Genomic DNA, 26,573 nt, shown 5'->3' with positions numbered 1-26,573 from the left:
GTGTCGCAGCGTGTTGAAGAAGAGATCGTAGAATTCATGTCGTTCCTCGTTATTTTCGTAAAACTTACTCTCCGAGAAACGAGGGGACTATCTATATACGGATAAAACCGGACCCATGAGACAGCCCAGTCTCCAATAAAATAAATCGAGTAAGGGACGTGATGACAACGAGTTAGAATTGAGGTAAGGGACTCATCGAGACAGGTTCCGAAGGCATGATGCCCCCTCGAGAATATCGGGGTTGTGACCCTGGTATTGATCTAACTCTTAGAAGACTTCAGAGAGCATTATCGGGCGATCGAACATGATTAACAGGAGGTCGTGATATCCGTGACCGGCCGGGTATAGCAGCGTGGATCTCGGCACGTACCGGCGAAAATTCGATGATTAGTTAAACGGAAGATTTTTTACCTTTTATGGAATTGTACCTAGAGTATGACTCCCATACTATATAAAGGGGGTTTGATTATTTATTGAGCATATTGTAACACGCATACCAAAGCAATATACTATTACTTTTTATGTTATTCAAAGCTCTTATGTTTGTTGATCAGTGTTTCATTATTATAAGCACAGGATTGAAGACGGATACCTCATTGAGGCTGCCCTCGAGTCCATAATCACCCCCCTTATTTTCAAAGAGGTTTGATAATCTATAACATCTTTTATATGTTTATTCTAGCAATCTTTACCATTTGTATTGAATAAATCAACGTATTCTTAAAACCACTTACAAATCTAATTGTTATCCGATTTTTAGGGTAAACATATATATAATCTCTTCGCCTCTTTCGTGTGTTTACTTTTCTATATTTTATTTTAATTATCCTTAGTAAAAATTCTGATTCCAATACTTGTGCGGACTACCGCCGAGTAGTTCCACACAATCCTAAGAGACCAATTCCTTAATTATTCTTTCACATTTGGCCTCTATATTTTATATGACCTTAATTTCCTTCAATAATGATAAGGTATGCTATTTTGTATTTTGATGATTTTCCAAACAGTCTCATAGAACCAGTTGTGATCGATTCCTTTGGTCCGGTTCTCAGGGGGATATCAATTCTGGGTTTGTCATCATTAAAAGGGGTGAAATTGATAAGTTATGCTATTTTGTGTTTTGATCATGATTTGATAAACTTCATGAGATAACCAGATAAGGAACCTGATACAATTAGTTCCTTTATGTTCAGAGTAACTAGTTAGATACCTAGTTGAATTCTCAATGGAATCGAATAAGGGAACAACAGAGGGAATAGATAGGGATCAGTTCCTTCGATCGCGGTACAATTCAACTCTATAACTGTTAAAGTTATTGCAATGTGTACTCACAATAGTACAACAACATTGTTGAAGCGTGCAGCGTACCTGACACTCCCTTTGCATCATCTTTCATGACCTCACACTATATTATCAACATGATGCAAGGGGTTTCACTCAACACTTGCAAAACTAAAAATCATATTCTCTCAAGTGCTAGCTGCCACAACTTTCAAGGCTCTCTCAGAACAAACCTGCTACAACCTCAAGGACCAGATCCAGAGATTGAAGATATCTTAAGTCCTTAGGTTTGTTGAGTCTTTGTCATTTTGTTCTTCATTTGCTATCCTACGCTACTTTAAGAAGTGTTTTTGTAGGATAAATTTTAACCATTATTTGGTTTGGTTTCTTGACTAGAGTTAGTCAGGGTTTGTTTGCTTTGTAATAGAGTTATTGCAAAGAAGCTTACAATAGAGTTATTGTAAGGGTTGAGGGGATTAAGAATTTAATTCCTAGATTGCAATAGGTTGTAATCTAAAGTTTGCTCAGTTAGAGAAATTGAAATCCTAGCTACCAGTGTAGGTCGTGATTTTTAATCCCGTGAGCTGAGAGTTTTCTACGTAAATATTTCTGTGTTCTTTACTTAGTGTTGTTTCTGTGGGAACTGATTGAAAACCAAGTTCTCTATACAATTTGGTGGACCCTAGTTTCTATCAAATAAAAAGCTCTTCTATTAACAGAATCCATACTCAATATAGAAAAGTTTTTTTTACGTACAAGCTGCCTCATGCATTAATGAATAAATCTCCCCTCTTACCGCTGAGTGCAGTATGGCTAAAGAAAACTAACATCTAATAAACCTCCCCTGCAGAGCTTGCTTCTAGATGTTCATTAATTAAACAATAATTTAGTTTAGCAAGATAACTAATGAAGGAATTAATCAGGTGAAAATAGTGAAATAATTTATTCCTTTTAAAGTACAAGAAAATGCAGTCTCTAACAGCTTAACTTGGGCCCACTTCGTAAACTTTATGTAACATGCAAGAAAGAGTCGAAGAGAGAATTGCCCTAGAGAAGTTTCTTTGGTGTTCATGAAGTATAGAGGGAGAGAGGACACCAATATCCATCTCACCTAACTAAAGAAAAATGACACACCAGCAAATTAAATTAAAAACCTTTTCACCTATATATATACTTTGCGTTGGCAGGTCATAAATCCAGAAATGCAACAATTCTAAAAACATTAGAACTGAAAAGAAAACCACTAAAAACACAAAGGCAAAATGGAGTCTTGGCTTCGTTTCTTCGTCCTCTTGGCTTTCCTCTCTCCAGCTTTTGGCATTACTCGGCATTACAAGTTCAATGTAAGTACTAACTACTTTTTCGTTTTCCTCTCTTATGTTTTTTTAACTAAGAGAGAAGCATCTGTTCTACTATAAGAACAATGAACGTTTTTAGTCATGTTATTGTAGCTATAATAAACAACTTACTTAACTAATACTTCCTTTGTTTCACTTTGTTTATCCTACTTTGACTTAGCACATAATTTAATAAAGAAATAGAATCTTTGAAACTTGTAATTTTAAATATTACAAAATATTTGAGTGGTTATACAAACTTTTAAAATTTATGATCTTAAACATGTCATAGCAATCGTGTGACTACATAAGGTTTTTATTTTAAAAAATATTGAACTGTGTCATTCTTTTTTAAGCGGGTTAATAAGGAAATAGTATCAAATAGAATGAAACATTACCTATTTTAAACTATTCATTTTACCCATTTTATCTTTAATGAGAAGTTTTTATACCTACAAAAATGTTATGGCCCATAAAGTTTTTACCCCTTAAGCTTTTAAGATCACAAGTTTCAAAAGTATTCTTTTTTTTCTTAAACTCTGTGCCGAGTCAAATTACCTCATCTAAATTGAAACGGAGAGAGTACTATAGAAGGTGAAATAAATGAAAAACCATAGATCAATAAGCCACTTTTCTACAAAAATGAACAAGTTATATTTCTTGAATTTAACGTATACATATGGTGATAGTATAATCCTACAGTATATTTTTTTGCTTCGTTTCCTTAATTAAGATGGTCGGTTTTTAGGTGGTAATGAGGAACATGAGTCGCCTGTGTTCTACCAAGCCAATTGTCACTGTTAATGGAAGGTTCCCTGGACCCACAATCTATGCTAGAGAAGATGATAGAGTGCTTATTAAGGTTGTTAACCATGTCAAATATAACGTCACTATTCATTGGTAAGTCATTTTTCTATTTTTTACTTCTAATTTCAAAGAACTCGAAAACTTAAAACGCATTAAGTTCAAATCTTGAATCCGTCTATGATACCAGGCATGGGATTAGACAACTTAGAACGGGTTGGGCAGATGGACCGGCATACATCACACAATGTCCGATTCAACCAGGGCAAAGCTACATATACAACTTTACAATCACAGGGCAAAGGGGTACACTGTTTTGGCATGCTCATGTTTTGTGGCTAAGGTCCACTGTCCATGGTGCTATTGTCGTCCTCCCTAAGCGTGGTGTGCCTTATCCATTCCCCAAACCCAACCATGAAGCTGTCGTTGTTTTAGGTGAACATATATTTTATATATATATATATATATATATATATATATATATATATATAGTATATCATTTCATTTGCCAATATATTCTTTGTATTGGAAAAATATGTACTTAGGAAATGAAAATTTTAATGATCTAATGCAGCTGAATGGTGGAAATCGGATACTGAAGCTGTGATTAATGAAGCTCTAAAATCAGGTTTAGCCCCCAATGTTTCCGATGCTCACACAATCAATGGTCATCCTGGACCAGTTTCCAATTGTCCGACCCAAGGTAGTATTACTTATTGTTGAATTTGGGTTATTGTTACTCTCTAGTCCATTTTATTTTATATGGCGGTATTCACCGTGGACTAGTTAGAAATTCAGCTATGGGTTCGGATGAACTCAGTAGCTTTTGCTCAAACATTATATTTTTGTTATAAAATTCATTAAATATGTACAAATATTAAATTTAGAATCCAGTTATTAGTACTTAAAGTCGTCATTCTATAATTCAGAAGTCATTAAATTTTAATCCTTGATCCGTCTCTCGGCTGGTACTTGATTAGGTGAAGTTTAAAGCAAGAAGAAAGACTTTTTTCAAGTACCCTTAGAACTTGTGATCTTAAATATGACATGACTTTTTAATGACTATAATAGCATATCATTAAGGATAAAATAAGAAGTTTAAATTTAAAAAGCTTCCAAATATATATATAGAAAGATCTCATTTTTCTCAACAGGTTAAAAAGAAAATGATACCTACTACATAAAATGAAACAAAAGAAATATTATTAGTTACACATAAGTCGCGCTAACAAATTTGATTTTTGGACAATATGATAATGCAGGTGGATACAGCTTGAGTGTTGAACCTGGAAAAACATACATGTTACGAGTGATCAATGCTGCGCTCAATGAAGAACTCTTCTTTAAGATTGCTGGCCACAAAATGACTGTAGTTGAAGTGGATGCCACTTACGTAAAACCCTTCAAAACAGACACAATTGTAATCGCCCCTGGCCAAACAACAAATGTTATAGTCACTGCTGATCAAAGTTTCGGAAAATATATGGTTGCTGCTTCTCCCTTTATGGACGCTCCTATCGCCGTCGACAATATCACGGCCACCGCCACGTTGCATTATTCCGGCGCACTAGGCACTTCTCCCACAACTCTCACTAGTACTCCGCCCCAAAACGCCACTTCAGTAGCCAACAATTTTCTTGACGCTCTCAAAAGTCTTAATTCAAAAAAATACCCAGCTAAAGTTCCACAAACTGTGGATCATTCGTTGTTTTTCACTGCTGGACTAGGAATTAATCCATGTCCAACGTGTAAACAAGCTAATGGCAGCAGAGTTGTCGCTAGTGTAAATAATGTTACATTTGTTATGCCAACCGTAGCGCTTTTACAAGCACATTTCTTTGGCATAAATGGTGTTTTCACAACAGATTTTCCAGCGAATCCGCCATTCGTTTTTAACTATACTGGAACACCACCAACAAACTTGGCTACAACGAAAGGGACGAAGGTTTATCGGTTGCCTTATAATGCAACAGTTCAATTAGTTTTGCAGGATACTGGAATTATAGCCCCTGAAAACCATCCAATCCATTTGCATGGTTTCAATTTCTTTTTAGTGGGTAAAGGACTAGGGAATTTCAATTCCAAAACAGACCCAAAGAATTTTAATCTTATTGATCCTGTTGAAAGGAATACAATTGGAGTGCCTTCTGGAGGATGGGTTGCCATAAGATGGCTTGCTGACAATCCAGGTATATCAACTTCATTTTTTCCTCTCAAGTTGTTCAAGTCCTATGCGCTGATACTAACATTATAACATATTTACACATTTAGGTCACTTATAACGTAATTGTAAAGAAATTTCTATAATAAGCATATTTGGTAACTCAGTAAAAATGATAACTAACCTGCTATGTATAAGTTAAACTACTTCTATCAAAATTTATATTGCCAACGTATATAAATTCAATATTTTCCTCATTTATTTTTGTGACATCGTAGGCGAATCCCACATCGACAAAACACGGGAGATGTTGGGTATATAAATAAACATGCCTTAGACCATAGTAACGCGTTTTAAAACCGTGCGGACCTAAGCCCAAAACGGACAATATTTACAATTTTTCTTCCTTTTTCACTTCACTTGTGTATAACGGCTTATTTTTCTTTTAATTTGGGTGACATTGCAGGAGTTTGGTTTATGCATTGTCATCTAGAGGTGCACACAACATGGGGATTGAAAATGGCATTCCTTGTAGATAATGGCAAGGGTCCAAAGGAGTCACTTCTGCCACCTCCAAAGGATCTCCCAAAATGCTAAAATAATGGTGAAAATCCATTTGTTTCTCCTCTCAACAAGTTCAGACAAATCTTCAACTGCAACATGTAAGAAAGCAGCAAAAGCTGCACCATGCAATGAGAGAAAGAAGAATTAGAGAGTCTATAAGCAATGTATTCATTTTCTTGAGTGAAAAAAGAAAGGGAGATTTTTGCTCAAGCAATCCTCAATAATTATGTTTGTATGCAAATATACATTTTTTTGTCATTGTTCATGGAAGTTTGAGAAATGGATTGTTTCTTTTATCTATTATTGTCGCTCCCGGTTCACACTTTCTGTTAAAGTTTTCTGAATGTTTTAAATTTAGAAATGACATTATAGTAACGGAACAAAAATTAAGTTCATAGTGAATCCTCACTGATCTGCATTTTTCATGTGTAGATATCTCGACTAATTAACAAATAATTTGATGAAAAATGGAATCTGTTAAGCTATTTAAGACTTAGAAATATTAAAGTGATCATACATGAGTTCAAATATATAGATAAGATACGATGTGGTTATATAATTACAAAGGATAAATGCTAGTCTATGCATGCTAATACTCCCATTTAAAATTCAGTTTGTCTCTATATCATGAAACCTGGTTGAAGCAAGGGGCTTTGTTAGGATGTCAGCTAGCTGATCGGATGAGGAGATACTTTGCACTATTTAAAAATCCTTCCTCCCAAGAAGGGGTTGTTTTACTTGATTCCAATGACTTAAATTTTGAATTAAAAAAATTTATGTCATTAATCATGATGAGACATAAATGCATAATATATGTCTTTGAATACATACATATTTAATTTAACTATGTTAATTTATTCACTTTAATTTTAACTGCAAAGGTTAAATTGTATGATTTGATGTAAATGAGGAGTCATTTGTTTGGCCAAGACTTTACCGCTGGCCTAGCTATTTCTTACTTATTTTTCTCTACTAGTGTTTGTACATGATTAAAGTGCTTAAACAAGTGGAGTGGATAATGAAATTAGTCACAAGCTCCCAAAATTTGACTAGTATATATTTTGGAACAATATTCTAACAGCAAGCAAAAAAAGCCGCAGCAACGAAAAAACTTCATTCCGGCTTTGGCTGCTAATTAAAATTCAATTGAGGGATTGAAAAGGAAGAAGTGGGAGCTGAGAAAGACCCATTTCTAACGACTCCACTTATTTTACACGTGATTATAGCAAACGAAAGTTCTTGTCAAATTTTGATCTTTTCACCTTTTTTCATTTTAATATCCTCGACAAATTAAGCTTATACTCAATATAGTGTCATATCCATCGGCAAACTATTGTCATAATTCGTTCTAAGTGAATTGCGGTGTCAGACTATTGTCACAATCGTGAATTTTAGTGCCATTATCCTCCCATCACTTCTATTTCATATTTACCAATGTTTTTTTTTTTTCATATCATTTTAAGAGAAGAAAATCATGATAGTATATAATAGTTCCTTACTATATATATGACACACAGCTTACAACTTATACAATATTCAAGGTCTTTCATTATTTTATTTGCAACTGTGACCATAAACTAATCTTATCACATCCAGCACAACTTGCACTCTGAAATGCATAGGAGACTGCTAATTAGCCTATGATGGAACTCTTTTGGGAATCTATGGTTGCCTTGAGTTGATTTCTTTAACAGCAGTAATACTTATGGAAATGAATTACATATACAGAGATTGAATAGAATACTCAACAGCAGGAAAGGCTAGGTATTTTAGGTCAATATTGCAAATCTAAACTGCAGCAGCAGACCATATTTCCTGCCAAATTTATTACAATTCACATCTAGGTGTAAGCAATGAAGAATGCACCTTCATATGCACTAACTACTATGCTTTTACGTTAAATCTGAGAACTGCATCACCTATAGTCCGACTTCTGGTGCCTGGACCCTAAACTTTAACAACCATTGAAATGGTCTCAGCAACTGTGCTCTCTTCTTCCTCCAGAACCAAATGGCTGCATTGTATTGCTCATTACGGATTTTTCTTGTGGCAGCCCTCCAATCGTATTTCTCCATTTCTACACGTGCGGCCTGGCCAATAGTGCCTCTCAATTCAGCATCGTGCAAAAGTGGCTTCAATTTGTTCAAGCAGTCGTCAAGATCCCCAGGATTAAACAGAAATCCTGTTTTTCCCTGCTGATCATCAGGAATGATATCTGGAATTCCTCCAGCACGGGCAGCCACTACGGGAAGTCCTGATGACATCGCCTCCAAAACGACAAATCCAAGCGTCTCAGACTCTGAAGGCATAACAAAAATATCTCCGCTCGCATATGCCTGAGAAAGCTCCTCCCCTAGTAACATACCTGTGAATACTGCAGGCATGCCAGCGAACATTTTCTCCAATTCCTCCCTATAGAAGTGACAAAACAAATAATTTGAAGCTCAGCCTTTTACAAGAATGCTAAACTACATCTCTTTCTCATGTTAGGCATACAGGCTATCAAGACAGGATATTCGTATTTTTATTAAACAGCAATGGTTTCAATGTCCATGTTCTAAATCAATCAAGCATTTGACAGTAGATTTTTCTCAAACCAATCATGTACTGTCAGGAAAGTCTGTCGGCTATGCATTTGAAGACAGTTGTACTTTCAACAAACGTTTTTACTTCTAAGATTTTCAGAAAGTTTTTCTTCCAACAAACAATTTGACCTCTAAGTTTTTCATGTCCAAGCATACAACAGTATCACTCAGCCCATTAGCTCCAAATGACCTATGTCCCAATCTTGGGGCGCAAATCCAATACTTGCCAGAGAAGTAGAAGCTTTAATTTAAACAAAGGAGAATACCGAGCTAATGTAATTTGACATAAAGAGACCTTGAATTCCTATGTTACGGCGTGCACTGTGCCAACAGGTTCCACCACCAACTCTAGTTGGGTCAAGTAGAGTCGCCCTTCAATTTTAATTTGTTTTCTAATAGACTAAAGAATCACAAATCCACAGTTTGTCTATGAGAGTGGATCTAATTGAATTAGTTGCTTCCCCACTCTGGAAATGGAGTTACGCACATTAATAGCACATCGGCTGATAATGTGATGAAGTTCACTGTTCACTAAGTTAACACCTAAAAAATGAAATGGTGATGCTTGACCAAGAAACTGTACCAATAATTCAGCAACTCCTACATGGCACATATAAGTTGCTAGCGTGTTAAATTCAGGAATCTGGTTCATTAAAATATTACCTAAAAGAGTAAGTAAAGCTACTTGGTAAAAGTTTTCGGTGAGATAATCCGGAAGCATACTGTTTTGCTGATTTTGTCTCTTGTCCAACACACAAGCTAATCAACATTTCTAGCAATAGATATCAAGAACAGTCAAATACAACTAATGTCCAGTCATGACACTTTTTTTACAAAAGATTCTCGCTCATAACATCTTTTTAGACTTGACAGCCTAAGATTATCAAATGAGGGCAAACAAAAGAGTGAATAGACAGCTTATTGTGCATTGTACATATTTGTACTATATATCAAAAACCTTTTACAGTGAAAGTACTAGTAAACATTCCTGGTAAAGTTCTGAAAGTCAGAAGCTAAAATTGTTACTGCAACTCACCTATATGGCCCATCTCCAATAAAAGCTATGCGAGCTTCTGGAAGTCTATCCATTACCCTGTTTCAAAATCATTTTGAAATGTCATGTTCAAGTTACCAGCAGCTTCATTTAACTTATATAACCACGCAGTTTCCTTGGTACAGCATTTGCCCTTAATATGAGAATGATATACCTAGTCATACATTAGCCAAAATGCAACTTTTATGCTTTCTCATTAACAAAGAGAGGCAATACCTTCTGAGAAAATCCAAACTCTTCTCAACTCCAAGTCGTCCAACATGCACTATCAATGGTTTATCAGGTTCCCCGTTGCTGATAGCGAAGAGTAAGAAGAGAAAAGCAGAAAGAATTGTCAGTACATATTAAGGTTGTTTACATAGAGGATGAAATCTTCAGCAGGAAGCTCCAACCTCAGTCTTAGTCGCATTTCATGAGACCGATACCGGGGGTGGAAGCTCTCAGAATCAACACCCTTATTCCACAGACGTATTTTGTTAGCTGGCAAATAGAAAAAGGCGGGAATGGTCAACAACTCTGAGCAGTGGTTTAGCACCTAAAAGAAATGAATCGTAGCAAGCATCTAAGGCCAATAAAAACTGCTTTGACAGGACAAAATGCACGACTCTTCTTTCCTTAAATTGCTAATTGATAAAGTTGATGTTGTAGTTTAATTAACAAGTTCACCTATATGTCTTTACCTGCTGTTACCCTATAAGCTTTCAGATCCTTCGCAATAGCAGCAGATGGCACCAGAGTGAGATCAGCAGCTCGATGTAGAAACTCTGATAAGCAGTAATGATGTCTTAATTAGTATTCAGAGCTGGAGATCCGGGAGAGAACAGATAATGCAGAAGAGAATGCTCTGCTCACATACTTAAAACCATCCACATAGGTTGCACCAACCAACTAAAAGTATATCTAGGTATGTATCTGCAGAACAAGAGTCAGGATCAGCGTAAAGCCCTAAATTAATAGATAATGCTAGAAGAACCTTCAGAAACTCATTCTTTATGTTTTTCATCAGGAAGATCAACAAAAAAAAAAGGATTTTGCTTCTTGAACCATGTCATTTATGGAAGCTATCAAATGTTCCATCTAGAGACAAGATATGCAAGAACTGTGAGCTTACACAGGCACATGCGTGTGATATGACATCACTATCGGCACACATAACAGTTTTGCAATGATAAGAGCACCAAATACCTAAAAATAGAAAGAAAAAGAAACAAAATTATCTAAGTCAGCAAGCTGGGAGAAAAATCAGAACCACTTTAAGCTCCTTCAAGCGACAAGACGAACATCACTTAATCACTGAAAGGAGGAAAAAAGCAACTGAAACTTACCATTATACCAGGAGAAGATGCATGTATGATATCAGGCTTGAATCGTTTCACTTCTGAAATTATTCTTGGGCTGAGAGCAAGTGACAGGGGCACTTTTTGGTACCAGGGGCAGGGAAAACTGCAAATAAAAGTAAGCAATTTTTTCTTAAAAACTAGCCAAATACCATATATGGACAATATTTAATAGTCATGGACCCTTAAACCTCACTGATTTTATGCTGAGTTTGTGACAGACAGAATTGAGTGAATTTATTCAGTAAACATGAAAATGAAATATAGGAAAGGCAGAAAAAGCTGCAACCTTAGTGATCCAATCAACTTTGCTCCATAAAACTCTTGAGGTACTCCTTCATGTGTTGTCACAACCATAACCTGTACCACAAAATTAACAAAGGATGATAAGTGGCCAAATATCAGGCGAAAATCTTCAGTTCTTAGCCCCCTATGTACTGGCTCACTCAACAGTTTGAAACTATGGCTAGGAAGTATTTATTATGGTTAGTTCTTGAGAATCAAATGACTGTAAGAATAATAGTTTGTAGGATATGTGCAGACAAAATATATCAAGATTGTTTGAAATTGGTTCCAGGGAAATGGAACTAGAAGAGGTCAAGATTGTAAACTCCTGATTGGCAAAATAGCATCATGAGAAAGCTTGAAATGAATATAATTAGCTCAAACATATCAAGAACATGTTATAGCAGCAAGTACAGAAGACCAACAGAACAGCAGCAACTATCAGTAATCAAAAACACTCTTGTCAGACAAAGAGTATACCTCATCTCCCATTTCACGAAGATATCTTATAAAATTCTGGAACCGGTTCTTATAGCCAGATACATACCTGCACATTTCACAAAGGAAATTGGTGGTCGAGACAGAATGTCAGCCCAATTATGTAGAAAATATAATTGTAGTAAGATCTGATTCAGATGATGCACATGAACTTTGATCAGTAGAATAAGTCAAAACTAGGTCTAGATTTGTTTTTTGGAAATGTCAAATCTTTATTCTCTAAACCTACTGATGCAAAGCTGATTCCATAATTCACCATATAAGGCACCGGCATCCCCAGCTGAGAACACTTCTGACTTTCAAAATTAAAGGATGAAAGCAATGGCACTACTAAGTGTCACTGAGCAATAAAGGCAGCAAATATAATAGAAGCAGAAATTCTTCTGAAGTGCATATGAGGTTGAAAGGCATTTGATTGGACAGAGCTAAATTTATTTTGTGAGATCAACATGATATTGACATTCCCAAATACTACGAGGAATCATTAAAGAAACAATTCAGAAATAACAAAGATTGAAATGCAGCTAAAAAAACAAAAAACCAAAAACAGAAAACAGAAAACAAAAAATATTAGGTTCAACACGGAAGTGGTAATCAGTGGGATAAAACAAGTTCTAACGTTTCGACTTACCATGCACATTACTATAACTAACAAGAATGCACAACTTCCCTTTAAAAGCTACATTTGCTTGAAGAAAGAATAGTTGGATAGATAGTTGATCCATGTTAGTCTCCGCAGGAGGATAAATAGAAAGATTGCACTGTCGTAGTTCTTATGTTAAGATTCATAATCTGCTGCTACTCTAAAGATTCTAGTATATAACTGAAGATATAGACCACTAAATAACATACAGAAAGTTAGCAAACACTTTTGAGAGCAAAAGTTCTGTAAGATTGATGCTATGCGGTTTACCAATTAATGCTATTATATAGAGTAACTTGCATTACCTTTTAAAAGACGTGATCGTGTAAATATTTTTTACTCTGTCAGTGCATAGCGTTCCGAAGAAATTAAACCAAATGGATCACTCAGTCTCATAGTCAATTCACCAAACACAAAGAGCGTAGACCAAAGTTTAGTAATTAACGCCAACAATTTGGGTTCAAATTATAAAGGGAAAAAAGTAGACTCACGCAAAAGGAGAAGGCTCAACAAAGATAGCAATACGTCTAGGTTTTGAAGTAATTTCAGATTCAAGAAAAGGAGGAGGTCCCTCTTCCTCTTCTTCCCTAATTGTCATGTTGCTATTGCTAGCTGCAATTAATGGTCTTTTCTTCAAGAGTCTTTCTCTAATTTTGGGCTGTAGAAAATTGACTTTAGTGCATATTAGATTAATGGGTTTTGTTCTTGAAGTACAAAAGCAAGAAAAATCATGAAAATTTGTGGGAGCTGAAATAAAACAAGAAGTAGTAGTAGATGAAGAGGAAAAGATAATAGGATTTATTAAGAGAGAAGAGGTGGACATGGTGAGTTGTGTTTGGATAATGAATGATGTAAAACTATATCGAGTTTGAATTTGGTTAACTCCGAAGTGTGGATTTGGGAAGAGAGAGAAATTGAGGTGCCATTTTAAGGGACTCCGGCAATGGATATTCTTTTAACAGGAAGAGTGAAATGGGGAATATTTGGAAGGTTCTGAAAGAGTATATGCCACCACCTCACAAGGCTTCTAACAAATATTATTGCCCCCCTTTCATTGGTCATTCTCAGGTAAATTGTTGCTCCACATTCCAAGTTATGGTGTTATTTGACTCAGCATAATTTTTTTTTTTAAAAAGATTTAAAATTTGTGATTTAAAATAAATTATAAATATTCATATGGCTGTAAATTAATTTATTAAGGGTAAAGTAAGAATGCTAAAGATAAAATATTTTAAAATACGGAAAGGAAATATTTTTTTTACGGACTAACAAGAAAAGAGTGTCATGTAAATTGAGACGAAGGTAATATTACTTTTTATCTGATGTTCACATATATATATATATATATATATATATATATATATATATATATATATATATATATATATATATATATATATATATAAATATACCCTAGTCTCTAATACTAGGTATAATATATTTATACAGGCGTCGTGATAACACCTAGTCTCTAATACTAGGTAAGCCGATTTCAATTACATTTTTGAAGCCATTTTTTTAATTAAATAAGTAATCAAAACTAACAGCGGAACAAATAAGAATATACAACCTCCCAAGACTGGTAGTACTGAGTCACTAACTTTAGCTGAATACATGGAATGATCACGAGGACCAAATATACCATACTGTTTGATTAAAAATTAACAGTACAATGAAATGAACAGACTCCAAGGGGCTGCGACGACCAAGAAGCTCTACCTTGAATTCTTGCGATCACACTCTAACTCTGTTCGGGTCCGATACCTCCAATACCTGGCTCTGCACAAAAATGTGCAGAAGTGTAGTATGAGTACACCATGGTCGGTACCCAATAAGTATCAAGACTAACCCTAGTGAAGTAGAGACGAGGTACAGTCAAGACACTCACTAGTCTAATAACTTGTGCAATATAGTATACAAAATAATACTGGAAAATAACTAGCAATGATAACAACAAAATCAACCAGTGATATAATAACAATGCGACAAGAACATCATAATTATTGCTCAGACGAATAAGGAACACAAGTATAACCAATTAATCAAGTTTTTCAAATATAAATTCTTTCGCCTATATGTTTTTCAAATAATAATCTTCAGGATATAATATTTTCAAATAAATATATTTTCAAGTTCACAATCATAAAAATTACGGGTCTCAGTCCACTTTCATATTTTTCCACGGCACCTCGTGCCCATATTTCTATCACCATCACACGGACAACTCACGTGTCAAAATATCAATGTATATAAGATCCGCTGGATCAATTTATTTTCACTAAAGTACGGTTAAAAATCTTTAAATCAAGTAAGAAATCAACAAAGGAATGAATTTATTTTAGAAATCATTTGGGTGAAGTAAATGACATTTCAATTGAAATGAAGCATCCGATGACTACTAATTTGGATGTAAAATTTATTAAATTAAAACATAATAGCAATTTCTTTTATTCGAAACAACTCAATTCTCGAAAACCAGTAAAAATCATAAACACAAATCTGCAGAGTCTTGTACAAAGAGCCAAAGCCAACACAATACAACAAGGAATACAAAACACATAATAAAATCAAATAATACATCACAGAAGAACATAAGAATTTACATATCACGAAAAAATAAAATAACCAAAGGCAAGTGCATCCATAGAAAAATATCAACAAAAGGGCACTCCCGATGTACCGCCTCGTAGTCCCAAAAGAAAATATGCAAGACATGGAGGATCTCCCGAGGTACCGCCTCATAGTCCCAAAAGTAAATATGCAAGACAGGGGGATCTCTCGGAATACCGTTCTGTAGTCCCAAAGTAAATATGCAGGGCAGGAGGATCTCCCGGAATATCGTTCCATAGTCCCAAAGTAAATATGCAGGGTAGGGGGATCTCCCGGAATACTGTTCCGTAGTCCCAAAGTAAATATGCCGGACAGGGGGATCTCCCGGAATACCGTTCCGTAGTCCCAAAGTAAATATGATTTCAACAACTGCACATCAAGTGCTCACATATCACAAATGGCTCATCAAGTGCTCAAATATTATAACATATCACAAATTGCACATCGAGTGCTCAAATATTTCAACTTGTCACAGAAATTAACAATACATCATTTTCCACAATAAGGAGCCCATGACTCGACCATAATGTGCACAAAATCTTAACAAAAATATCCGGGAGTGAACAACTCAACAAAATAATATTTCACATAAATTCAAGGTGGCAATCACACCAAATCATCATAGAAAAATAATTTCAACAATAAAGGATCTAGGCATGACAAATAGAGGATTTAATAAGTGCCAATAATTTCCAACTTAATACATACGGGCGTCTAAGGATTTTAATCAACAAAATTTGCACATATAAACAAAGTACGTACTCATCACCTCGCGTACATGGTTTTCAGCCACACAATTTGCACATAATACTCAATGCCTAAGGGGTATTTCCCCTACTCGAGGTTAAGCAAGATACTTACCTTTTTGAAGTTATGCCGATATTCCAAAATAGCCTTCTTGCTTGAATTGACCCCCGGACCGCTCAAATCTATCCAAATTAATTGTATAAATTCATTAAAATTCATCGGAAATAATTTCGGATAATAATACGTCGACTTAAAAATTTATTCCAAAAAATCAACAAAAGTCAATGCGGGGCCTGCCCCTCGGAACTCGACATAATTTTCATGAAATCAGAACACCCATTCCGATACGATTTCAACCACACCAATTTTATCGAGATCCAATAACAACTCGACCTCCAAATCTTAAATTTTCGTTTTTGAAAGATTCTTACAAAATTTTTGATTTCTTCCATTAAAATCCGAATTAAACGATGAATATAATCATGGATTCATGAAATATAAACACTTTATAATATAGAACACTTACTCCAATCCATATGGTGAAGATTGTCTCAAAACTCGCTTCAATCTGAGCTCCATAGCTCCAAATATGTTAAAACTGGCTGAAACCTCGAAATATAGCTAAAATATTTCAGCCCCAAATTGGCTCTTCGCGATCGCGGAAAACCAATCGCGATCGCGAAGAACAAACTCCCCAACTCTTCGAGACAACCTCTAGTATAATGGTCATAACCTTTTGTACAAAACTCCAAATGTTAAATAGTTTAACTTTCCGAAAACTAGACTCCAAGGGATATAACTTTAATATATTTCTCATCTCCCAATTCCTTATAGATTTCGAGATATAAGCTTCCAAAGTTAGCCCTATGCAACAAAGATTTCCAAACTCTTCCCGGATAGCCTGTAGTATATCCACCATAACTTTATGTACACACGTACAAATGTTAAATGGTTTACTTTTCTGAAAACTAGACACAAAGAGCTACAACTTTTATTTTTGGATCATCTCCAAATTCCTTATAGATTGCGAGATATGAGCTTCCAAAGTCGGGTTGGTGTGGTAGAAGTTTCCTCCATGCGATCGCGAAAAGTCTTCCGCGATCGCGATTCACAGTGTCAAAACAGCAAAATTGCTCTTCGCGATCGCAACCGTTTATCCACGATCGCAATGCATACCTCTGTGGCCAAAAATCAGCAACTAAAAATGGCCTAGAAATGGTCCGAAACTCACTTGAGCCACTCGGTACCCCGTCCGAGCATACCAACAAGTCTCAAAACCTATTACGGACTTAGTCGAAACCTCAAATCACATCAAACAACGCTAAAACCATGAATCATACCCCAATTCAAGATTAATGAAACTAAAAAAATTCAACTTCTACATTCGCCGCCGAAACCTATCAAATCAAGTCAAATTGACCTCAAAGTTTGCACACAAGTCATAAATGACATAACGGACTTTCAGAACTGGATTCCGGCCCGATATCAAAAAGTCAACCCCCGGTCAAATTTTTCGAAAATTCGACTTTCGCCATTTCAAGCTTACTTCCACTACGGACCTCTAAATAATTTTTCGGACACGCTTCTAAGTCCAAAATCACCATACAGAGTTATTGACATCATCAAAATTCCATTCCGGAGCCGTTTACTCAAAAGTCAACTCTCCGGTCAACTATTTCCATTTAAACTTCTAAATAAGGATTTTTTTTTTAATTTAATTCTGTAAATTAAAAGAACAATCCTTATTTAGAAGCTTAAATGGAAAGAGTTGACCGGAGAGTTGACTTTTGAGTAAACGACTCCGAAATATAATTTTGATGATGTCAATAGCTTCATATGGTGATTTTGGACTTAGGAGCGTGTCCGAAAAATTAATTGGAGGTCCGTAGAGGAAGTAAGCTAGAAATAGCGAAAGTCAAATTTTTGAAAAGTTTGACCGGGGGGTTGACTTTTTGATATCGGGGTCAGAATCCAGTTCTGAAAATTTTTCATGGGTCTGTTATATCATTTTATGACTTGTGTGCAAAATTTAAAGTCAACCAGACTTGATTTGATAGATTTCGGCATCGAGTGTAGAAGTTGAAATTTCTTAATTTCATTAAGCTTGAATAGGGGCTACAAGCGGCGGTGGAAGTTATATAAGGACGAGGTCCTTGTGGTGAAATATTTATAAGTTTAAAATTCTCTCTCTGAGAAATTTAATTTGTACAATAATATTAATAGGGGGCCATGCCTGTTAGGCTTATTTGATAATTCTCGTATATTTTATGTTCATATTCAGCCATTTTCGTGCTGTAAATATTGAGTTTTAGCCTATGAGGTGAGTGCCCAGGTGGCATTAAATGTGACTCATTAATCCGAGTAAGTAATCATGAGGTCTTCACGCCTCACATTTTGTTGTCAGTGCTGTGAAAATTCGAAACAAGGTGGTGGTTAATATGAGATTAATTGATGATGCTGGAATTAATTATGAACAGCTTTTAAGACCAGAGAAGTGGTGATGAGCATACATATGATGTGCTTCATGTCCTGATATCACTATGATAATGCAATGCTGAGATTAATGTTATTGATATATACCTTGTGGTATTTTGTTGGTTTGTAGATATGTTGTAGGAGTTATTTTGGTGTTACTCTAGCAGGTGGTTAGGCCCAATTTCAGGGGAGATTCTGCCAAAATTTTTGAAAAATTTGGGAGTTTGTAAAAATTTGGGGGATTGAGACGTGCAAAAGAAGAGACAAATTATGTTATGTGTTTGAGGGCGAATGATCCTAAGCGGGGAAGAATGAAACACCCCAGGAAAATGTTTTTGAAGTACTTCAACACTATCAAAAAAGTTGATGTGTTCATAGGCACGAGTTGCTATAGCCAGTTGAGACTAATACCGTGCGTCGAAGTGAAAATCAGGCATTTTGGAAATGATTGGAGAGTTAGGGATTTTTGCTCTAAAGCTTATAGGAATGGAGAAAAGAAATAATCTCAATTGAGATGGTGTTGTCGGACCCACGTTAAATTGCGGGAATGTAGAATCACCCACAAGTATGTATGCAAGAATATACTCAGTAATTTAAAGTCCTCAGAAAGATTCTTAGCACGTTCGAGGACGAACGTTTGTTTAAGAGGTGGAGAATGTAACGACCCGACTTGTTATTTTAAGAATTTATGCCCTGTTTAATGACTTAAGGTCTCGAGCAGCTTCGCAATATGTATTATAACCAGCGGGTTTGGTCGACTTTGATTTACTGAAGATTCAGAATTAAATTAAAAGAACAATCCCTATTTAGAAGCTTAAATGGAAAGAGTTGACCGGAGAGTTGACTTTTGAGTAAACGACTCCGGAATAGAATTTTTATGATGTAAATAGTTCTGTATGCTGATTTTGGCCTTAGGAGCGTGTCCGAAAAATTATTTAGAGGTCCGTAGTGGAAGTAAGCTTGAAATGGCGAAAGTCGAATTTTCGGGAAGTTTGACCGGGGGGTTGACTTTTTGATATCGGGGTCGAAATTCAGTTCTGAAAATTTTCATAGGTCCGTTATGTCATTTATGACTTGTGTGCAAAATTTGAGGTCAAAACGTTACGGTAGATACACTACAGGCTATCCGGGAAGAGTTTGGAAATCTCTGTTGCATAGGGCTAACTTTGAAAACTTATATCTCGAAATCTATAAGGAATTGGGAGATTATAAAATAATGAAAGTTATAGTCCATGGAGTCTAGTTTTCAGAAAGTTAAATCATTCATCATTTGGAGTTTTGTATAAAAGGTTATGACCATTATACTAGAGGCTATCTGGAAGAGTTGAGGAGTTTGTTTTTCGCGATCGCAATTGGTTTTCCGTGATCGCGAAGAGCAATTTTGGGGCTGAAAAATTTTGTGCTTCGCGATCGCGAAGAATAAATACCTGGGCAGTAGCTATATTTCAAGGTTTCAGCCATTTTTAACATACTTGGAGCTATTGAACTCAGATTAAAGAGATTTTTGAGGCAATTTTCACCATATGGATCGGGGTAAGTGTTATATATCCTAAAGTGTTTATATTTCATAAATCTATGATTATATTCATCGTTTAATTCGGATTTTAATGGAAGAAATCAAGATTTTTGTAAGAATCTTCCAAAAATGAAAATTTAAGATTTGGAGGTCGAGTTGTTATTGGAAATCGATAAAATTGGTATGGTTGAACTCGTATCGGAATGGGTATTAGGATTTCATGAAAATTATGTCGGGTTCCGAGGGGGGAGCCCCGCGTTGACGTTTGTTGACTTTTTGGAATAAAATTTTAAGTCGACGTATTATTATCCAGAATTGTTTCCGATGAATTTTAATGAAGTTATACAATTAATTTGGATAGATTTGAGCGGTCCGGAGGTCAATTCAAGCAAGAAGGCGATTTTAGAATATCGGAATAACTTCAAAAAGGTAAGTTCCTTGCTTAACCTCGAGTGGAGGAAATACCCCTTAGGCATTGAGTATTATGTGCAAATTGTATACTTGAAAACCATGTACACGAGGTGACGAGTATGTACTTGGTTTATATGTGCAAATTTCGTTGATTAAAATCCTTAGACGCCCTTATGTATTAAGTTGGAAATTATTGGCACTTATTAAATCCTCTATTTGTCATGCCTAGATCCTTATTTGTTGAAATTATTTTTTTATGATGATTTGGTATGATTGCCACCTTGAATTTATGTGAAATATTATTTTGTTGAGTTGTTCACTCTCGGATATTTTTGTTATGATTTTGTGCACATTATGGTCGAGTCATGGGCTCCTTATTTGTGAAAAATGATGTATTGTTGATTTCTGTGGCAAGTTGAAATATTTGAGCACTCGATGTGCAATTTGTGATATGTTGTAATATTTGAACACTCGATGAGCCATTTGTGATATGTGAGCACTTGATGTGCAGATGTTGAAATCATATTTACTTTGGGACTACAGAACGGTATTCCGGGAGATCCCCCTACCCTGCATATTTACTTTGGGACTATGGAACGGTATTTCGGGAGATCCCCCTGCCCTGCATACTTACTTTGGGACTACGAAACGGTATTCCGGAAGATCCTCTTGCCCTGTATATTTACTTTGGGACTACGGAACGGTATTCCGGGAGATCCCCCTGTCTTGCATATTTACTTTTGGGACTACGAGGCGGTACCTCGGGAGATCCCTCCCCCCCCCTCTCCCCTGTCTTGCATATTTTCTATTGGGACTACGAGGCAGTACCTCAGGAGTGCCCTTTTGTTGATATTTTTCTATAGATGCACTTGCCTTTGGTTATTTTATTTTTCCGTGATATATAAATTCTTGTGTTCTTCCGTGATGTATTATTTGATTTTATTATGTGTTTTGTATTCTTTGTTGTATTGTGTTGGCTTTGGCTCTTTGTACAAGACTTTGCAGTTTTGTGTTTATGGTTTTTACTGGTTTTCGAGAATTGAGTTATTTCGAATAAAAGAAATTACTATTATGTTTTAATTTAATGAATTTTACATCCAAATTAGTAGTATCGGATGCTTCATTTTAATTGAAATGTCATTTTCTTCACCCAAATGATTTCTAAAATAAATCCATTCATTTGTTGATTTCTTACTTGATTTAAAGATTTTTAACCTTACTTTAGTGAAAATAAATTGATCATGCGGATCTTATATATATTGATATTTTGACACCTGAGTTGTCCGTTTGATGTTGATAGAAATATGGGCACGAGGTGCCATGGAAAAATATAAAAGTGGGCTGAGCCCGTAATTTTTATGATTGTGAAATGAGGTGTCATATGGTGACTTTTACTTGAAAATATATTTATTGGAAAGTATTATATCCTGAAAATTATTATTTGAAAAACATATAGGCGAAAGAATTTATATTTGAAGGACTTGATTAATTGGTTGTACTTGTGTTCCTTATTCGTCTGAGCAATAATTATGATGTTCTTGTTGCATTGCTGTTATATCACTGATTGATTTTGTTGTTATCATTGCTAGTTATTTTCTATTATTATTTTGTATACTATATTACACATGTTATTAGACTAGTGAGTGTCTTGACTGTACCTCGTCAATACTCTATTGGAGTTAGTCTTGATACTTACTGGGTATCGACCGTGGTGTAATCATACTACACTTTTGCATATTTTTGTGCAGAGCCAGGTATTGGAGGTATCAGACCTAGACAAAGTTAGAGTGTGATCACAAGGATTCAAGGTAGAGTTGCTTGGTCGTCACAGTCCCTTGTAGTCTGTTCATTTCATTGTGTTGTTAATTTTTAATCAAACAGTATGGTATATTTGGTCCTCGTGATCATTCCATGTATTCAGCTAGGGTTAGTGACTCAGTACTACCAGTCTTGGGAGGTTATATATTCTTATTTGTTCCGCTGTTAGTTTTGATTATTTATTTAATTCAAAAAAAAAATAGCTTCAAAAATGTAATTGAAATCGGCTTACCAAGTATTAGAGACTAGGTGCCATCACGACGCCTGTGGCGGGATTTTGGGTCGTGACAAGTTGGTATCAGAGCTCTAGGTTCATATATTTTACGAGTCACGAACGAGTTTAGTAGAGTCTTGCAGATCAGTACGGAGACGTCTGTACTTGTCTTCGAGAGGCTACAAAACTGTTAGGAAATTTTACTTCTTTCATTCCTTATTGTGCGACATTTATTCAACTTGAAGCATATATCTTATGTCCTTTTGCATCCGCTCATGTATGAAATTGCACACTCGGTATCAACTATGCGCCAACGGTTCGTGATACTATAGAGAGGTTATAAGGGAGCCAGGGTTGCTCAACCATTATTACAACGTGTCGTCCAGATCGAGGATGCGGAAGTATTGAGAGATCATTCAGCTGTGTACATTGAGGTGCAGCAGGTTCTGACATTCGGTTGATAAGTATGATATTAAGAAGGTTTAATTAATTGCCTAATCATCACAATTGTGGTAGGATCACGAGGTGGATGTAGATCTGAAATAGTTGGTGGTATTAGGGACTATGTAGTTCGTATGGGATTTCTATTTAGCGAAAGGTACATACGCAGCCAAGGCACTGGAGGAAACGAGTTTAACTGTCACGAGGATAACATGCGCCAAATAAATGGCTTGAGGTGTCTTATGACCGGTGTCCTATGAGCGATGAAGGTTAGCATTGTGGATCATCGGAATGTGTCCTATGAATTCGCGCCAAGTGAGGGGATGTCCACTATCAACGATCAGATTGCAGGGTCATGTGCTATATCAGTTTGGACCTAAGATATATTTACGTGATATTGAAAGGTACTCCGAAACTTATATATAATTAAGAGGTGATATTTGTATGGGATGATGTTGGGGCTTGCGGTATTTTCGCGTCCTTAATAATTCTACATGTTAGTACCAACGGGGTCACAAAAATAATTTCAGAATATTCGGGGTGCTACAGTAAGTTCTTATAATGCATCAGCGGCACGGGGTTCCTGTAATGGTTATTCCAGTTATTCGGCAGAGACTCAGTATGAGTAGCCGAACTCGTAGAGGGGTTGTTATCAGTGTGATTGTACTAGGCAATTAATGAGAGAATGTCCCAGACTTGGGAGAGATGGATTTCATCAGAATACTTAGGCTACAAGCTTTATTCCAGTTAATACTCCACGTGCACAGCCAGTTAGGGATGGAGGAAAGGCGGGTAGAGGGCGTCCAAGAGGGGAAGGCCCGACCCGTTGATATAATTGCTATGACTTGGTTGAGGCCAATACACCAAATGGTGTCGTACATGCATGATTTAATTTATAATAAAAGGAGCACTATTCTTATTTTAATTTAATTCTGAATATTGAGGTGAGTCCTCCTATTATGCTCCGCTTATGGGTGAGATTCGTAATTTTGGGACCCACTTATATATTTATCCCTGTTGGGAGAATTGAGGATATGAGCCCGTGTCTGTCATTTTTTATTTTTATGCACAATTGAGGGCTATAAGTCCAAAAGTAATTTTTATTATTCATCACAGTGGGTTTAATGTGTTTCGGAATAATTGATTCAAATTTTTATGAATTATATGCCCTACCGGTATGAGGGTTCATTATGTGTTGTGAAAATTGTTTACGAAATATATTGAACTGAAGAAAAGAAAAGAAATTAAAAATTTCAATTGGCAAAATGTGCAAAATACTTGTGATTCGGAGTTGAGGACGAGATTCTCGCATTTTTATATGATGTGAAATATTTAAACCGGGCTACAAGCCACAGTGAAAGTTATATAAGGACGGGGTCCTTGTGGTGAAATATTTATGAGTTTAAAATTCTCCCTTTGTGAAATTTAATTTGTATAATAATATTAATAGGGAGTCATACCTGTTAGGCTTATTTGATAATTCTTGTATATTTTCTGTTCATATTCATCCATTTTCGTGCTGTAAACATTGAGTTTTAGCCTATGAGGTGAGTGCCCAGGTGGCGTTAAATGTGACTCATTAATCCGAGTAAGTAATCATGAGGTCTTCATGCCTCACATTCTGTTGTCAGTATTGTGAAAATTCGAAACGAGGTAGTGGTTAATATGAGATTAATTGATGATGCTGGAATAAATTATGAACAACTTTTAAGACCAGAGATGTGGTGATGAGCATACATATGATGTGCTTCATATCCTGATATCATTATGATAATGCAATACTGAGATTAGTATTATTGATATATACCTTGTGGTATTTTGTTAGTTTGCGGATGTGTTGTGGGAGTTATTTTGGTGTTACTCTGGCAGGTGGTTAGGCCCAATTTCAGGGGAGACTCTGCCAAAATTTCTGAAAAATTTGCGAGTTAGTAAAAATCTGGGGGATTGAGACATGCAAAAGAAGAGACAAATTATGTTATGTATTTGAGGGTGAATGATCCTAAGCGGGGAAGAATGAAACACCCCAGGAATTTTTTTTTGAAGTACTTCAACACTATCAAGAAAGTTGATGTGTGCATAGGCACGAGTTGCTATAGCAAGTTGAGACTAATACCGTGCGTCGAAGTAAAAATTAGGCATTTTGGAAATGATTGGAGAGTTAGGGATTTTTGCTCTAAAGCTTATAAGAATGGAGAAAAGAAATAATCTCAATTGAGATGGTGTTGTCGGACCCGCATTAAATTGCGGGAATGTAGAATCACCCACAAGTATGTGTGCAAGAATATACTCAGTAATTTAAAGTCCTCAGAAAGATTCTTAGCATGTTCGAGGACGAACGTTTGTTTAAGAGGTGGAGAATGTAACGACCCGACTTGTTGTTTTAAGAATTTACGCCCCGTTCAGTGACTTAAGGTCTCGAGTAGCTTCGCAATATGTATTATGACCCGCGGGTGTGGTCGAGTTTGATCATATTGATCGTTTGACGTGGGGTTTCTTCTCCTGCTTTCGAGGATTTTGTGTTGTCTCTGTTGCGACCGCTTCAGTAAATAAATCTCGACCACACCCGCGGGTCATAATATATATTGCGAAGCTGCCCGAGACCTTAAGTCACTGAACGGAGCATAAATTCTTAAAATAACAAGTCGGGTCATTACAATATATATATATATATATATATATATATATATATATATATATATATATATATATATATAGTTGGGAATAGAAAAGGTGATGTGGCATATCTCTTTGGCCATGAATCACATTTATCTTTATTCTTGTTATAAGAAAATTAAATTATGGTGGATGCCTACTCTTCCTCCATGATCTTCATCTCAAATGCTTAATGACATATTCAATGAGATATTTTCTTCACTTTTCATGCCTATATAAAGGCCTTGTAATAGATAGGAAAATACACACAATTGAAGAAGAAATAAGAATCTCTCCTCTCTTTCTCTCTATATCTCTTAGCTTGTTTTTCCTTATTCTATATTGTTACTTCGAGCTATATTTTATAACACGTTATCAGCACGAAGTCTCTAACCTCAAAGTTGAATTCCATTTCAAGTAAGGTATATCTCGATGATCTATTGTCAAAATTATCCAGATTTTATTTAGAAAGGTATGTAGTGTTACAGACACGTCTTTCTGCTACAACAACAAGTCCGAGCTTTAAACCAGATAAGTTTGTGCCACTATTTAGCATAAGCAATGTCTGGTTATTAGAAAATTAGTATTTATGTGGCTACTAAGGATGTCACCTTGTTAAATTTTCATGAACTAAATAATAGGTGGTATACGGTATACTAAATAATCTATAAAATTAAAATTATACTTTATTATGTATGCTTATGGTTTTACCTTATAATACGATTTTAGTATGCCTAGTATAATGATTATGCATTAGTTTACTGTAAAATATAATAATAATAATAATAATAATAATAATAATAATAATAATAATAATAATAATAATAATAATATTCGTAACTATTTTATTTTGATAAGATAAAATATTAGTACAAGAAGTATGTACTACGCCAAATTTTTTATTGATGATAGTTCTTATCAAATTAACATGTTGAATCATTTCTATATGGAAAGCATATAGTAGTAGATAGTAGACAGAGATTTGTCCACTATTCTTTTGATTCCCTGATTGACTTAAAGGTTCTGCTATATCTTTTTGTTTTTCTAGAGAGTATAATACTTAATTTTCACAAAAGTGCATGGTAACTAGTAGTACTATTATTCTGTTTGATACATATTTTTTCCTTAATATTCTGGTCA

At 35.5% G+C, this 26,573-nt stretch overlaps 2 protein-coding genes across 2 annotated transcripts; one reads left to right on the top strand and one right to left on the bottom strand.

The window, feature by feature from the left end:
* The first annotated feature begins 2,466 nt into the window (after positions 1-2,466).
* Positions 2,467-6,447, top strand: LOC104089959 (laccase-4-like). The gene is made up of 6 exons (XM_009594979.4): positions 2,467-2,624; positions 3,367-3,518; positions 3,613-3,857; positions 3,997-4,125; positions 4,685-5,611; positions 6,050-6,447. The coding sequence occupies exons 1-6, from the start codon at positions 2,544-2,546 to the stop codon at positions 6,178-6,180; spliced, it is 1,665 nt and encodes a 554-aa protein (XP_009593274.1). The 5' UTR covers positions 2,467-2,543; the 3' UTR covers positions 6,181-6,447.
* A 1,382-nt stretch (positions 6,448-7,829) lies between these two features.
* On the bottom strand, positions 7,830-13,517 carry LOC104089958 (sulfoquinovosyl transferase SQD2-like). Its single transcript, XM_009594977.4, has 11 exons — positions 13,041-13,517; positions 11,889-11,955; positions 11,413-11,483; positions 11,112-11,229; positions 10,898-10,971; positions 10,643-10,698; positions 10,467-10,550; positions 10,179-10,266; positions 10,003-10,080; positions 9,769-9,825; positions 7,830-8,559 (listed from the first exon to the last, which is right to left on the bottom strand). Exons 1-11 carry the CDS (start codon positions 13,370-13,372, stop codon positions 8,067-8,069), a joined length of 1,518 nt encoding a protein of 505 aa, XP_009593272.1. The 5' UTR covers positions 13,373-13,517; the 3' UTR covers positions 7,830-8,066.
* Between the last annotated feature and the right edge of the window lie 13,056 nt (positions 13,518-26,573).

This window comes from Nicotiana tomentosiformis, chromosome 2 (assembly GCF_000390325.3).
Source record: "Nicotiana tomentosiformis chromosome 2, ASM39032v3, whole genome shotgun sequence".
NCBI lineage: Eukaryota > Viridiplantae > Streptophyta > Magnoliopsida > Solanales > Solanaceae > Nicotiana > Nicotiana tomentosiformis.
Note: the sequence above shows the minus strand (reverse complement) of the source record. Positions and strands in the feature narration are given on the sequence as shown.